The 16,508-nt window shown below is 38.2% G+C and overlaps 1 protein-coding gene across 1 annotated transcript; it reads left to right on the forward strand.

Moving 5' to 3' along the window:
* Window positions 1-755: 755 nt before the first annotated feature.
* On the forward strand, window positions 756-1,805 carry LOC126700750 (uncharacterized). The gene is made up of 3 exons (XM_050398941.1): window positions 756-991; window positions 1,115-1,328; window positions 1,431-1,805. Exons 1-3 carry the CDS (start codon window positions 756-758, stop codon window positions 1,803-1,805), a joined length of 825 nt encoding a protein of 274 aa, XP_050254898.1.
* Window positions 1,806-16,508: the final 14,703 nt, after the last annotated feature.

The raw sequence follows: 16,508 nt of genomic DNA on the forward strand, positions 1-16,508 counted from the left end.
GACTCCTTCTTTCTTGGATTCACCACCAAATACAAGCACACCCGCTTGTGTTTTCTTTAAGCTTCAATGGCAGCAACTGAATTGATCATCAAGGCGTAGATAAATCTTCTCCTTGAAAACCCTAAATTTGTGTAAAGGAAAGCTCCTCTAGATCTCACAAGAGATTTACACAAACCGCAAATATGAGCAACACTAAAACGTGGCTAGGGTTTGCCTTTTATACTTAGGACAAATAAGAAACCCTAAAAACGTTTTAAAACAACTAGGGCTGAGTTGGACAAATCTGCAGAAAAGCATTCTGCCCAAGCTTCGATCGATCGAGCCTGTCTTTCGATCGATCGAGCCAGGCCAAAAGGCACAATGCTTCCTGCTTTAACTCGATTCCAACTTTACATAAAATCACAACTTTGAGCTAGACTTAAACACTTCTAAACACATTGTTTTTATCATGGTTTGCCAACAATACAATTAGAGTTCTAAATACATAAAATCCTAAACTTTAGAACCTAACAACTCCGCCCAGCGAGACCTTTTCCTATGAAGAGGAGCACCACCATAGACGTAGGTACAAAAGCCTGCCTTGCAAAGGTTTGGGGAACGATGCCATGAACAAGGCGCTGAATCAAGTTTCTAAATCACCCTTCACACGGAACATAGAAGATGCGAGCCTTCCTAGGCGATTTCATCAACCCACATTCACCATTTATAATGGTCGGACAGACCCGGTAGAACACGTTAGCCATTTCAGTCAAAGGATGGCTGTTCACTCCAAAGATGAGGCCTTGATGTGTAAGGTCTTTCCATCTAGCTTGGGCCTGGTGGTGATAAGGTGGTTCAACGATTTGAGGGTGAACTCTATCGACTCCTTCAAGAAACTCACCCGGGCTTTTGGTACTCGCTTTATTACTTGCAGCAAGGTTCCTCGGCCTTTGAGATCCTTATTATCTATGTCCATGCGAGAGGGTGAGACTCTGAAGGCTTATTCGGATAGGTATTGGGAGATGTTCAATGAAATAGAATGAGAGTACGATGATGTGGCCATTAGCACTTTCAAGGCTGGTTTTCCAGCCAAGCATGATTTGAGGAAATCTCTAACTGGTAAACTTGTTACTAGTGTACGCCAATTGATGGATCGAATTGACAAGTACAGAAGAGTAGAAGAAGACCAACTGCAGGGGAAAAGAAAGGCTAAGGTGATCCCTCAAGAGATGAGGGATTTCAGGTCGGACCGGTACAATAATAACCGACCTCGAAAAGACTTTGTTGGGCAATCACAATCTGCCAACACTCAGGCGGTTAACGTTGTATTTCAAGAGCCAGTGCAACAAGTACTAAAGAAGATTAAGAATGAGTCGTTCTTCAAATGGCCAAACAAGATGGCAGGAGATCCTATGAGACGTAACCAGAACCTTTATTGCCACTATCATCAGGATCATGGACACACAACTGAGGATTGCAAAAATTTATGGGACCATTTGGACCAGTTAGTCCGAGAAGGGAAGTTGAAGCAACTCTTGCATCATTCCAGTGGTCAGGTAAGCCAAACGAGTTCAGAGATTCGGGGAGATGTTTCTTCAAGACTCCCCCTTGACACAATAAACGTTATTTTTGCTGCTCCGGGGAGGACTGAATCTTGTCCTTCCAGGGTAATGTTGGTATCCCGTTCTCCAGCCAAGGAGTCTAACTCAATGCCTAAGAGAGCCAAGATGGGCATCCCGTTAATGCTGGGTTTTTCAGATGAGGACAAAGTTGGAACCATGCAGCCCCATGATGATGATGCAGCCCCAAGATGGGCATCCCGTTAATGCTGGGTTTTTTAGATGAGGACAAAGTTGGAACCATGCAGCCCCATGATGATGCTCTTGTGGTTACGCTGAGAATTGGTGGGTACAATGTGAAAAGGGTGATGATTGACCAAGGCAGTGCTGCTGACATAATGTACCTTGACTTGTATAAGGGGCTAAATTTGAAACTTGAGAACTCGACGGCCTACAGTTCTCCTCTGGTGAGTTTTGAGGGAAAAATGGTCGTCCCAAAAGGTCAGATCAGATCAGATTACTTGTGCAGACCAGTACGGATATGATGGAGGTGGACTTCATCGTCGTAGATGTTGTCTCTCCCTACACGGCCATTATGGGCAGACCTTGGCTTCATACTCTGGGGGCCGTCTCCTTTACTCTACACTAGAAGATGAAGTACCCATCCAGAGACCAAGTTTTGGAGATAGTATGAAGTCAAACTGTAGCCTGACAATGCCTGGTAACGGCTATCCAACATCGGCCTGAGGCGGAGACCTCGGCCACCGATGATAATGGTTTATAGCAATCAGAAACCTCGACGTTACCCTTCAACGGACCAGCCGACGAGGCGAAGTGCGAAGATTTGGAAAGGGTAATCGTTGGCGATGATCCGGAGAAGTTCTTTCAGATTGGAGCTAAACTGCCTCTGCATGAGAGAGAGCAACTGGTTGAATTCCTAAGGAAAAATGTTAATGTGTTCGCATGAAGCGCGTATGAAGCCCCGGGTATAGACCCAAGTTTCATCTGTCATCATCTAAATGTTAACCCTTCCATCACCCCGAAGAGACAACCACCTCGGCGTCCGTCAAAAGAGCACGCCGAGGCTGTCAGAAATGAAGTGGCCAAGCTCAAGCAAGCAGGGTCTATCAAGGAAGTTTTTTATCCTCAATGGTTAGCCAACACAGTGGTGGTGAAAAACAAGACTAGGAAATGGCGAGTGTGTGTGGACTTCACAGACCTCAATAAGGCCTGTCCCAAGGACCCTTTCCCTATGCCTAGGATAGACCAGTTGGTAGATGCAACAGCAGGTCATCCTTGAATGAGCTTTTTGAATGCCTTCCAAGGATATCACCAAATACCGTTAGCATTGGATGATCAAGAAAAGACAGCTTTTGTTACTCCCATTGGAAACTATCATTACAAAGTGATGCCCTTTGATTTGAAAAACGCAGGGTCTACTTATCAACGGATGATGACTAAAATGTCCGAACCACAATTGGGCAGGAACATTGAAGTCTATATCAATGATATGGTTGTAAAGAGTAAAGTGGTTTCTGAGCATGTGGGAGATCTTGCGAACATTTTTGGAATTTTGAGAAAGCACAAGTTACGTCTGAATGCTTCAAAGTGATCATTTGGCGTAGGCTTTGGAAAGTTCTTGGGCTACATGGTGACTCACAAGGAAATTGAGGTGAATCCAGATCAGATTAAGGCCGTTAATGGCTTACATGCACCTCGGAATCCCAAGGAGGTGCAAAAACTGACCGGGATGACTACTACTTTGAACCGATTTATATCTAGGTCAGCTGATAGGTGTAGACCCTTTTTCCTTTTACTGCATAAGTGGAAAGGGTTTGAGTGGACTGAGGAATGTGCTGTAGCATTTCAACAGCTGAAAGAGTACTTATCTCGACCACCCATCATGTCCAATCCTCAGGTGGATGAGGTCATGTTTGCCTACTTGGTGGTGGCCTCTCATGCCATAAGTTTTGTTTTGATACGAGAAGACAGTGGCATCCAAAGACCAGTCTATTACGTAAGTAAGTCACTTCATGAAACCGAGGTGCAGTACTTATCATTGGTAAAGGCTATCTTGGCAGTAGTGCATGCTACACGAAAACTCCCCCATTATTTTCAGGAGCACACCGTGATGGTTCTAACTCAATTACCGCTCAAGTCTATACTTCGAAGTGCAGATTATACTGGGAGGATTGCTAAATGGGGCACGATTTTGGGGGCTTTCAACATCAAATATATGCCTCGTACCTCTGTGAAAGGCCAAGTTCTTGCCGATCTAGTAGCCGAGTTTGTTGAACTTCCAGAAGAAGCAGAGGTGAAGCAATATGGCATGGATGAAAAATCGGTTGGCCTAATCTCCACACAGGACACCTCATCCTAGAAAGAATATGTGGACGGAGCAGCAAACTAATGGGGAGCCAGAGTGGGGCTAGTTCTGGTATCCCCTGAAAAGATCACCATTGAAAAGTCCTTAAGGCTAGGATTCTCAGCTACAAACAACAAAGCGGAATATGAAACTTTGCTGATGGGAATGACTATGGTCCAGAAAATGGGTGGAAAGGCAGTGGAAATGTTCTCAGATTCAAGATTGATCGTGGGCTAGGTAAAAGGGGAACTGGAAGCCCGAGATACAAGAATGCAGGAATATTTGGGTCAAGTTAGGCATGTACAAACGAAATTTGAATCCTTTGACTTGTCACATATCCTCAGAGGTGAAAATACCCATGCAAATTCCTTGGCTACCCTTGCCACCTCCTCGACACGGAATTTGCCCTGAGTGATAATTGTCGAGGACTTATGCACCCCCACCCCAACAAAGAAGGATTTACTCCAGATCCATCAAGTCAACTTGGGGCCGAGTTGGATGGACCCCATACTGCTATTCCTCGAAAGCGATATATTGCCTGAGGAGAAAACAAAAGCTGAGAAAATACGAAGGAAAGCTTCTCGGTTTTGGTTGTCCGAGGATAAAAAGTTGTATAAACGTTCTTTTTCTGGGCCATATCTGCTTTGTGTACATCCCGAGATATCAAAGTCACTCCTAGAGGAACTGCATGAAGAAATTTGCAGAAGTCACACGGGGGGAAGATCCCTATCTCACCGGGCCATTACCCAAGGATACTGGTGGTCAGATATGCAGAAAGAATCACAAGAATATGTTAGAAAATGTGACCAGTGTTAGAGATTCGCTCCAAACATCCACCAGCCAGGAGGAGTTCTTAATCCTCTTTCCAACCCTTGGCCTTTTGCTCAATGGGGCTTAGATATTGTAGGTCATTTCCCTAAAGCACTAGGAAACAAAAAGTATCTGCTAGTCGGCACGGATTATTTTACTAAGTGGGTCGAAGCTGAACCTTTGGTTAATATCAAAGATGTGGATGTGAAAAGATTTATCTGGAAGAATATTGTTACTCGATTCAGGGTTCCTCATACCCTTATATCGGATAATGGCCTTCAGTTTGATAGCAAAGCCTTTAGGCAATACTGTTCTGACCTGGGGATAAAGAATAGATATTCCACTCCGATCTATCCTTAGGGAAATGGGCAAGCTGAAGCTGTCAACAAGGTTATAGTGAATGGACTCAAAAAGAGGTTGGACGAGGCAAAGGGAAAATGGGTGGAGGAATTACCACATGTCCTTTGGACGTATCAAACAACGCCTCGACGATCAACAAGAGAGACCCCTTTCTCAATGACACATGGAGCCGAGGCCGTAATCCCTCTGGAAACAGGTTTCCCAATGTCGAGAACTAGTGCATTTACCCCAGGCGGTAATGATGGGCTGTTGGAAAAGAGTCTAGATTTAATCAAAGAGCGAAGGGAGAATGCAATGGTCCAACTGGCTTACTACCAACATAAGCTCAAGCAAGGTTACAATACCAATGTAAAACTGAGGCCGTTAGCTGTAGGAGATCTGGTACTGAGGAAAGTTTTGGGGGCCACCAAGAATCCAACCTGAGAAAAATTGGGGCCTAATTGGGAAGGACCATATCAGATCACTTCAGTGGCGGGAATAGGTGCCTACTATTTGGAAGATCTAGATGAAAAAACTGTACTCCACCTTTGGAATGTAAACAATCTAAAGAGGTATTATTATTAATAAAAATAGCCATGTTTAGTTTCCCTTTAATTTATTCCGATCATATGTCATGTGTTTACTCATCTATTAAAGTATTAAACAGAAACTAAGTTATGTCAGGTTCCTCGGACCACAAACTTAGTGGAAATTAATGCCCTATGACATCTATTGAAGTGTTAAACAGAAACTAAGTTATGTCAGGTTCCTCGGACCACAAATTTAGTGGAAATTAATACCCTATGACATCTAGTGAAGTATTAAATAGAAACTAAGTTATGTCAGGTTCCTCGGACCACAAACTTAGTGGAAATCAATACCCTATGACATCTATTGAAGTATTAAACAGAAACTAAGTTATGTCAGGTTCCTCAGACCACAAACTTTGTGGAAATTAATACCCTATGGCATCTATTGAAGTATTAAACAGAAACTAAGTTATGTCAGGTTCCTCGGACCACAAACTTAGTGGAAATTAATATCCTATGACATCTATTGAAGCACTAAACAGGTTCAATAGAAATTAATACACCCTCGTACTATTAAAATGCTAGTTCAACACGAACTTGAGCATTTAAAGGGAGTAAACCCTTAATTCCCATTCTCGGATCACAGGGTTTGTGATCACCTAGTAAGGATATAAACCTCAATAAGCCTATGAGCATCATTTAAAGCATACTGAGGTGCCCTAGACTTAACTTTATTTAATCAAACGTTTGGATGTTTTCTTGGGGTTAAACTTGTTAGAGTAGATATATATGTGCTCAAAATATGTCTATGTAATGTTACGGATTCAATGGTTATCGTCCATTTTAACTACCAATTAAAAGCATGTGTAAACTATGTTTTTTCTCTTGTACAAACAAAGGGCAGTCAATATTAAAACTACTCAAAATCAAAGTAACAAAACAAATAAAATAAAAATGAAATAAATAATAACTCAAACGAATTCAAGAGGGCAAAAATGCATACTTCATTAAAATATGTCTTAAAAAAAAGGGACAAAGTCCCTTACAAAAGTCATAATTATATTACAAAGGAAGGCTCATTTTTTCAACTTGATCTGAAGCTTGGAGGTTTTGTTGGCTGGGTTATCTGCCTCTGAGGTAGTTGTTCCTTCTTTATCTTTAGAGGCTCCCTTAGCGGGCATGACAGTTGAAGCCAAGTCTTGCTGAAAGCCCTAGGAAGCTGCTCCTACCTCCGGAACAATTGCAGCCTTGTCCGAGGGTACTTCTTGAGAAGCACCGAGTTCTTTTGTTGGCCCTTGCTGGCTAGGAAGAGAAGGATCCTAAGGCTGTACTTCTTTATTTGAATCAACAACTGTGGAAGCCACTTCGTCTTGAGCAGAAGGAAGGTCTGAGGCTCGTATTGCAGAAGGGTAAAATACATTTTCAGGCTTCCTCAACTCAGAAGAAGCCTCAACCCCAGCTCGGTTAAGGGTTTCATCCCAAGTCTGGGCGCAATAAATACGACACACAGCTGGGACCTCTGCCCTAAGGGTTTCCTCGGTCTCAGCTACTCCAAGGTCGTAACCCTTCTGCTCAGTCTCATCCCTAGCCTTCTCGGCCTCAATCCTTGCCTTATCAGTTTCAGCCTTGGATTTCTCAGCCCGATCCTTAAGCCTTTGGGCTTCTTCCAGTTGTTTTTTAAGTGCTGCCATCTGCTCCCTGGCAGCAGTCAGTTGATCAGTTGTCTCGCGCAGACGCTTCCTCTGGTCCTTGACTTGCCTCTACGCATCATCCAAGGCCGAGTCAGCACTATGGTGAGCATGCTCCTCCTCGGTCAACTTTTTCTTTAGTTCAACATTGTTATTTTCAGCAATGGTAAGTGTTTGTATAGCTGCCGTTCGTCTTTTCTTTTCATCTTCCAATTGCTAGTAACAGTTATTGGTAATTTCCTCAAGCTTGAAAGTGGCTTGGACAGCTTAAAGAAAAGGATTAATACCATAGCCAATAAAAAGTACATATCTATAAATAATAATTATAAGTAAAAAAAAAAAGGGTTAACATTATACCATGCCCAAATATCTTTTACAATTGAGGAAGACCTCATTCTTTCTCATGCTTCGCAGCTCGGACATGTCTTTTGGAAGTAGCAAGGCCTCCTCCACTGCCGAGGCAACGTGGCACCCAATGCCCCCGTTGAAGTCCCTGAGTGAAGCATCATCCCTCAGGGGCTCCCCGCCATGTATGGGTGTTGGGAGCCAGGCTTATGGCTCTGGAGGCTGAGTGTCCGACCTCTCCAGGCCCCATTGTGATGCGTGGCTGACCTTTTGCTACTTCGCAGCTTGTTGAGCCTCGTCTTCACGGGTCAGGCGAGATCTTCCAGTCTCAACCACATCTTTCCCTTTCTGCTCCCTTTTCCTTTTTTGATTAGCAAGTTCAGGTTTGATAGGTTGAGGTGGGTGAGGAGAAAGATGAGGAGAATTGGGAAGATGAGGGGGAATCTGAGACTGTGTGGATTTCCCCAATGCACCTTTTCCAGGTTGATTTTCTATCAGCTCCACTAAACTCCTTTGGGGTTTCCTCTGGATACCCATTTCGTCAAAAACGTCCTCGAGGGGTAGAGTCTGGTTGAAAACCTCGAATTCGTTCGAGGAATATGACAAATCTACAACCTCTTTCTTCTTCTTCTTCTTCTTCTTCTTATTTTCTTTCTTCCTCTTCCTCGAGAACGAGTTGGGATGAGGATGCTCCTATTGAAAAAGTGGCCACAAAAAGTGGTTGGGTGCAGGGAGTATCTTTAGGGATTGGGACACCCTTTGGAATAACGAACTCTTGGTAGGCAACACTGATATGGTGGAGCCGAGGGTCGCGAGCTTTGATTACGTACTTAGGGGCTTGGAAGGCGAGCGAGAGGGGTGTGTATCCAAGGATCAAATAAGCTACTCGAAGTTGACCGTCAGCTTCGTTCACATACACCTCGGCTTGCAAGATCCTATCTAAGCTCACTTTGTTAACTAAGTTGAGTTTGGGTTTGGTAGCACGCTTATCTGCAAAACCATTGAATTAGAATAAAGCTTCATTAGAGACAAGGATGTTGGGAAACAAAAGAGAAATGCAAACCAAAATTCAAAAATCTACGGCTATACCCCTACCTAGTTCTCCCTCCTCAGTCGGACAGGGTAGGCCATCGTGTCATTCCCCAGAAAAGATTAGGAAATCCTCCTTTAAATTTTTGTTTGAAATGGGGAGGCACTGGATCAGCCTTACTTCGGGATGCCTCGACTTGAGGTAATATTCCTGCCCCTTCAAATTGTGCAAATTGTATACCCAATTCACATTATGGTGGGTCAGGTTTAGGTTCATTCTCTCGTTTAAAGTTTCTATACTCCCCAAGACCCTAAACATATTTGGGGCACATTGTGTGGGAGATAACCTAAAAAACCTAAGATAATTCCTAGTAACAGTACCCATAGGAATGGTCATCCCTCCCTCTATGAAGGCAATCATGGGAATGACCACCTCTCCTGATTTCCTAGCATCGACCCATTCCCCCTGGGCAGCGTACCTCATGCCCACTGTTAGTGGGATCCTATACTTAGCCCTAAAACTCCTCATACCCTCCTCGGACTCGACCAAACTTTTGAACTTACCCATTTTCCTAAGAGGTTTTGAAGAAAAATTAACAAGTTTAAAATGAAAGCTAAAGGGTTTAAGAAGACTTACAAGTTTGAAAAAGGGTTCTCGGACAAGTTTCTAGTATTTGTAGACGCACAGGGAGATGAAAGAAAGAGACAGGTTCAGTGTATGAGCTCTAGGATTGTGTGATTGCAGAAAGTAAGAAAAAGAATTGATTTGAAAAACTATTTATAGTGGCACAGAAGTTACAAGCGGGAAAGTTCCCGCTCGTAAAACGAGAAAAATCTCCCTCCGTACGATTTACATCCTGCCATTGAACATGGGGGACAAGAGCGCAGCCAAAATTTAATGATGGCATGCTTTGGACGCCGAAGCGTCAGGAGCATACCTTGAGCAGGTAAAAAGACATATAGGAGGTCAGGAATGCAGAATAGGACCATAAACAAGAAAGGCTGAGGACGTCAAAATCATCCTTTCCTCTCGAGGAGTCGAAAAGCAAGATTTTGAGGGGCTATTGTGGGGGCCAGTTAATCAGGAGGTACTGTTAAGGCTATGCTAGTTGGGCCTATAGCCTGGTCCAAGGACATTAGACCATCCAAGTAGGTCCAGATGAGTTTATAAGGAGAACGGAGTAAAGAGAAGAGTAGAGATAATATGAGATAAGTCCAACGAGTGTCCGAGAATAAAAGCCATCTTGGCAACAAGTGTCCGAGGTTAGTAAGAGTGTCATATCATCATGGACTTTCTTCGAAATTATATCACCACTAAGAGTTAAACGTTGGACAAGGGATAAAGAAGGAGAAGGGCAACAAATATCTTTAAAAGACTGCTACCTCTGCATGAAATGACTCCCAACCAACTCTCTGGCCGCATTAATGTGGAAGTGATGCCTAAACAGTGATCAAGCAGCCTTACAGCTACTAGTTGATGGTTCTGGGAGATGCTGGATGGGACAGGAAGGAGTCCCCCGAATCTAACCTACACGTGTGTGGTAGGGATGACACCAAGATTGTAGTATATAACATGAGAAGATGTACTAAAAGTGAGGGATTGGGAAAAACTAAGCAATTTTAGAACAAGACTGCGAACTCTGGTGTAATTTTATTGATCAATAAGACAATATAATATAAATTCCTCAAGTTACTCCGAGGACAGATTTTCTCATCCTACTTGTGTCTAACAGCCTTAAATTATCAAATTTAATCATTTTTCTTCTGGAATAGATCTAGTTCTTTCATCTACACTCTACAAATTTATTGTTTGGGCCGCTTGGGCTAGAACCCAGTCCTATATTGGGTCCAATCCAATTTTAGCCCTTACAGTTATCATAATTCTTTTTTTCAAAATTTGGTTATTTTAGATAGAAAGTAAAGAAAGGAAATTTTTTTCCATTATTTTCATTTTCTGGTCCCAAGGAGAGCGAAAGGGATAGATTCAAATTGGTGATCATGAGATATTAGTCCCAAACAATTGTGTAACTTCTCAATTGCTTCTTTAATCATCATATACTATATAATAAAAGTTTATTATAAAAAATTATAAACTTAAATCTCAAATAACAACTTATATTTTCTTTGATTCTCAACAAAAAAAAAAAAAAAAAAACCTATATTTTCTTTATATAAAAAAATAAATAAATAAACCCACGTTTTGACTTCACTCAAACTAAAAGTCTATTATCAATTTTTTAAGAACAACTAATTAGTAAATTAATTTTATACATTTAAACTTCTACAAATTTAAATTCTATTCAAACTAAAAGTCTATTATCAAAATTTTCTAAACTTAAATATTTCAACAAATATTATTTATTTGTTAATACTAAATATCATATAAATACTATTTATTTGATTTTATATTTTATATCCATTTATTTGTTTAAAATCTTTCTTGTTTTTTGAGATGTAAAATTTCTAATTGAGTTTTTGTATTATGGTTTGATTTACTTCTCTTTCACAAGTTGTAAGAAAATTTTGTCAATGATTATTCGGCACACTCATAATGAATTTTTTTTGGGTAAAATAGTTTATAGTTTTAATTGAGTTGAACTTCTATTAGCCCAATATTTTGGGGGTCTTCTTGGAGATGAAAAAAAAATGCAAAATTCACCTATATATTTTTCTTTAAAAACAATTATTATTTTACAATTTTGAGACATTTTACATAATTTAAGGAGTGTTTAGCTTATGCAATAGGGGGGCCTTAAGACCCTTTAAATTTTTTTGAGACAAGTGAGGCCTCAGGCCTAGGGCTTGAGTCACCCTGGTTGAGGGAAAATTATTAGATAGTCCAAGAGCAATGCTTTCTCTCGTGTGCGCGCGGGGGTGGGGGGCAATTGCCCCCTCAAACTATTTGAAAAAGAACTTAAAGGTACTCTACTCTAAACTTTTTGACCCCGCTAGCCTAGCCAAAATACAGAAAAATAATTTTTTGACCTCACTAATATTGAAATAGACCCTAGCATGGAAGAAAAGGAAAAAAATTAATTCCTCATGCACCAAACTATTTCACTATTGTACTACCTATTTCAATATTCTTAATTAGCTCTTGTACCACTTGTATTGTAACTCAAGGGTTATTATTGGGTACTTCAGGAGCATACTCCCTCCCTCTCACATAGCAGTAAGTTTCATCCATCAAGGAGCCTACCCCTATATGAGAGGGAAATAGTATACTCCTGAACTACCTAATAAATTTCTGTAACTCAAAAAGTAGGACTGGTAACTATCAGATTATGTTGAAATGAAATTCACAAGTTTCCTTATTTATTTATTTTTTTAAAAAGTTCTTGTCTTCCTTCTCCCCACGTTATCTTGCTCTTTTTTTTTTCATAGCATTTTCTATTAGTGGGTCTAATATTCAACACAATATAATTATTTTTTTTAAAAGAATCCTTGTACGGTACTGAAACCTAAAATGTATTAAACCCAAATTTAAATTTTTAGAAGAATAGAGAAATTTTTTTGAATTTTACATATTTTTTAAAAGTATCAAGGTAGCTAGTGAGATATGTATACTACTTTGCAATTTTTTTTTTAAATAATTAGATAATCGGGGATATGAGGAATTAAATCTTGAATGTTTTTGCTAGAAACACAATGAAGTGTCAATTGAACTACAAGGCTTTTGGAAACTTTGTAGATTTACTCTTAAAACTATTAGACTAATTTTTTTTAAAGAATCAAATTAGATATTTTTATATTTTATGTATTTAGATTAATTTCTTCCGTTAATTGTTAGTAAGTATGAATGGATTGCTTTTCTTTCCTTATTTTAATGATATGAAATATATAGTTGTAGTTACATTTGTTCATTTTTTTTTAATTATTATCAATTAAGAGTAATATTTTATAGTTTAATTTTGTTTTCAATATTGTCTTTTAATCTTGCCATTTCTAGACTTAAATCCTAATTCCATTACTACTCCTCTCACATGAGGGGTGGGCTTCACACATGAGTCCCACCAAAGTAATGCTCCTGAAGTATGTAAGTATTACCCCCTCATTGAGCATGGTGCCTAACTCCGACATAGAGATTCTGTTGTCCTACTCCCTATTGGCATCAAAGTGGTTGAAGACTTTCTCCATATTTTCCATGTTCTAGAGGTAAAGGACATCACTTTTTTCACGAATAATAGAAAGAGAAAACATTTTATTATGAATTTAATTAATAAATTTTTTTATGTAAATAAAATTTATTATTATGTGAGAGGGGTAACATTTATTGTATTACAAAGTCTGCGTTAAAATTATTAGGTGAGAATAATTTGGAGAGCTGCATGCATATGCTGCTAGTCTACTCTACTACAGCTTCTTGGCTTCACCAAAAGGCCAGGCAAGAATTTGGAAAATAAATGTTTCTTTGATACATGTGGTCTATTTAATCATGAATTAACTGCACCACTCTTAATGGAGAATATTAAAATTGGCGTAGACTTTCTGCTAGATGTCTCAATTGTCAATCCTCATGAATTAGAAAACCAAAAATAAAAAATAAATAAAAGTTGCTCTCGTTTCGGAAAACCAACATGGTACTTTTAGATCTTTAATAAACCTGCAACTACCATTCCTAAACTCTTACGAACCACTAACTAGTGCCAGTAATTATTATGTGAATTATTCACACTGGATAGTTTATATATATATATATATATATATATATATATATATGATACTCTACATTAATTAAAAATAAATTATTTAATACACAGATTTTGACGTAAATTCTTTCTTTTTTTTCTTTTTTTTGAAAAGGAAATCAAAGGATCATATGATGAAGTTTTTTTTAGAAGCAAGACATCGAAACTTTATTAATAAAAAAAAGGGAAAATCAGCCATGGTCGGCTACAAGAACGGCATGGAGATGAGATGGGACATTTTCCATCCAAATCAATAAACCTCTAACATGTCTTGCATATTTAGTTAGATTATGAGCTATATTATTTCCTACTCTAGGAACATGTGAGAAAGAAACAAAAGAAAAAGAAACTAAAGAAGGTAGAACAACTTCCAGGAAGTGACCATAAGATGCCAGTGATTCCTCCTTGCTGTTAAGAGTGTTTATAACCAACAAGGAATCTCCTTCAAAGATAACAGATGATAAGCCCAGCTTCTGTGCAAAGAGGATGGCCCGTGCTATTGCCATTGCTTCCACATAATCTGAGGAGGGAGGGAGAAGTACCTTTTCCAAGAGAGAGGCGTGTACTAAGCCAAGACTATCCCCCCAAAAAAAAAAATAAAAAACTTATATATATAGACAAACTTTGGCTATAGCTCTTATAAAAAAAAATATATATTTAACTAGTCGCTAACCCGTGCGATGCACGAGAAAACTATTGGAAAATAATAAAGCATGCATATATTAAAAGACAATTTAAGTTCATGTGTGCTTGCAAGGGATACATACCTAAATAGTTCTTGCGGTAGAAATAAAAGCCACATAGTAGTAATATATAAATCTCTTAAAACCTAAACCTAAACCTAAACCTAAACCTAAACCTAAACATAAGGACTAAATATATAAACAAATTAACCTTACAAAAGCTGAACTTTATAAGCTAAAATCTATACCGTGAGTTGTAGATCTTGAATGCTATACCGTGCGTTTAGGGCTTCCTACATCTTGAGAGAGAGAGAGTTTGCAGAAACCAAAGAAAATCTCTCTATAGCTTAAGAAACACAATATACTAAAATCAAAGAGATAAAATTTTCAGAAGACAAAATATTATAGATAATTTAAAAGAATTTTTGTTTAATTCTTGAACACCGCAACTCCATAAAATTCATACTAATAATAATATTTTATGATAGCGCAGTTAGAATTTTGGTTTAATTCTTGAACACTGAACCGTGCGTTTAGGGCTTCCTACATCTTGAGAGAGAGAGAGTTTGCAGAAACCAAAGAAAATCTCTCTATAGCTTAAAAAACACAATATACTAAAATCAAAGAGATAAAATTTTCAGAAGACAAAATATTATAGATAATTTAAAAGAATTTTTGTTTAATTCTTGAACACCGCAACTCCATAAAATTCATACTAATAATAATATTTTATGATAGCGCAGTTAGAATTTTGGTTTAATTCTTGAACACTGAATTGGAAATTGATTATATGAGTATTCAATGGTGAACAAAGTACTATGTATTAATTAATATATAAACAAAACTAACCTTACAAAAGCTGAACTTTATAAGCTAAAATCTATACCGTGCATTATAGATCTTGAATGCTTTAGGGCTTCCTACGTCTGGAGAGAGAGAGTTTGCAGAAACCGTGGTTTTATATTTCTTAACTTCAGAGAGGGGTAAGGTTGCTAGGGTTTTGTAGATCTTGAATGCTTTAGGGCTTCCTACGTCTGGAGAAAGAGAGAGTTTGCAGAAACCGTGGTTTTATATTTCTTAACTTGAGAGAGGGGTAAGGTTGCTAGGGTTTTGAGGAGTTATAATTTTTATTTATTTTTTATTTTTTATTTTTTATTTTTTAAATATTGTGCTGACGTGGAAAATTGTGGTGCCAGCAAAGGCTTCGGTTTTATATATATATATATATATATATATATATAGATTATATATTTTGAAAATTTAACTATTAGATTGCATATTATTTATGTTTTTAATACACATGTCAAATTTCATTCCAATTAAATATTATTTATTATTCAATCTATAAACTTATTTTTTGTATAATTTTAGACTACAAAAATTTGAAATTTAAATATTTAATTGATGACATAGTTATTGATATTGGATTTTTTTTAATTTTGGAAGCAAGTTTAATTCATTAGTAGATTTGTTAAAATTTACATCCAATAAAAACATATTGAGTAAAATTTTAGCCATTGGCTATAGCCTATAACCAACTCCTACATATATTCTTCTAATAAAAAAAGTATCCATATTAGGCGGCTTGTTTTTATTGGTATGAAGTATCGTGTTGCTAAAAAAAAAAAAAAAAACTAGAACTTTAAAGGATGACGTATCATATTATATATATTTTTTGAGAATCTTTTATATATAACTGTGGGTTTTGAAGGATGGACTTAACGTGGCCAAGCAGCTAGGGATTGATAATATTTGCATTGAAATGGATGTTGATTTTATTGTACACCTTGTTTCAAATCCCTCAGTAGTTAATCTAATGCTTGAACCTCTCTTAATTGACTACAGGAACCTGATAAAGACCTTCCCTAATCACACGGTAACTCATGTGTTCAGAGAAGCTAATGGTTGTGCTTGCATGGGTGCAGATCTTAACCATGATTTTGATGTTCATCTTTCGTATAACCCACCGGATGTGGTGGTTGATTTATTGGCTAGAGAGAAAGTCGGAACTGCTTATTGTAACAGACTTATTATTTTTTAATATTAATTTAAGCGTTGTTTACCAAAAAAAAGTTCTAGTTTTTGTTTTTTTTTTTTAGCAACACTATATATATAAAGTTAGGTTCATTGTCTAGAACCAATGATGAATGCGAGAATGTTGGGGGAGCAAACAAGTTGAAAAAAACCTAAAAAACTAAAAAGAAGCATTAAATTAAATGGGTCGTTCATTTGTTAAAAGTTGCTCTTGGAGTGTGCTTTATAATTTATATATATATATAGAGAGAGAGAGAGAGAGAGAGAGAGAGTGAGAGAGAGAATTCCCCTTGCTCTATGTTGTTTATAAAAGAGCTTTTTTTAGGTCCAGGTTGTTTGTTAAACTTGACTTCTCCATTCTCTCTCAAAAAAAAAGAAAAAGAAAAAAAAAAAAAAAAAAAAGCTTGACTTCTCCAAGACTGACTGAACCTTCACTGGGGAAGAAGATGATCGTGGAAA

Source organism: Quercus robur, chromosome 9, assembly GCF_932294415.1.
Source record: "Quercus robur chromosome 9, dhQueRobu3.1, whole genome shotgun sequence".
Taxonomy (NCBI): domain Eukaryota; kingdom Viridiplantae; phylum Streptophyta; class Magnoliopsida; order Fagales; family Fagaceae; genus Quercus; species Quercus robur.

Bases quoted from the DNA above. Each gene is read 5' to 3' on its own strand.
- LOC126700750 (XM_050398941.1), top strand. From the start codon at position 756: ATGGCTGTTCACTCCAAAGATGAGGCCTTGATGTGTAAGGTCTTTCCA. The intron at 992-1,114 runs GTATTGGGAGAT...ACTTGTTACTAG, and splicing joins CTGAAGGCTTATTCGGATAG to TGTACGCCAATTGATGGATC. The intron at 1,329-1,430 runs GTACTAAAGAAG...CACTATCATCAG, and splicing joins TTCAAGAGCCAGTGCAACAA to GATCATGGACACACAACTGA.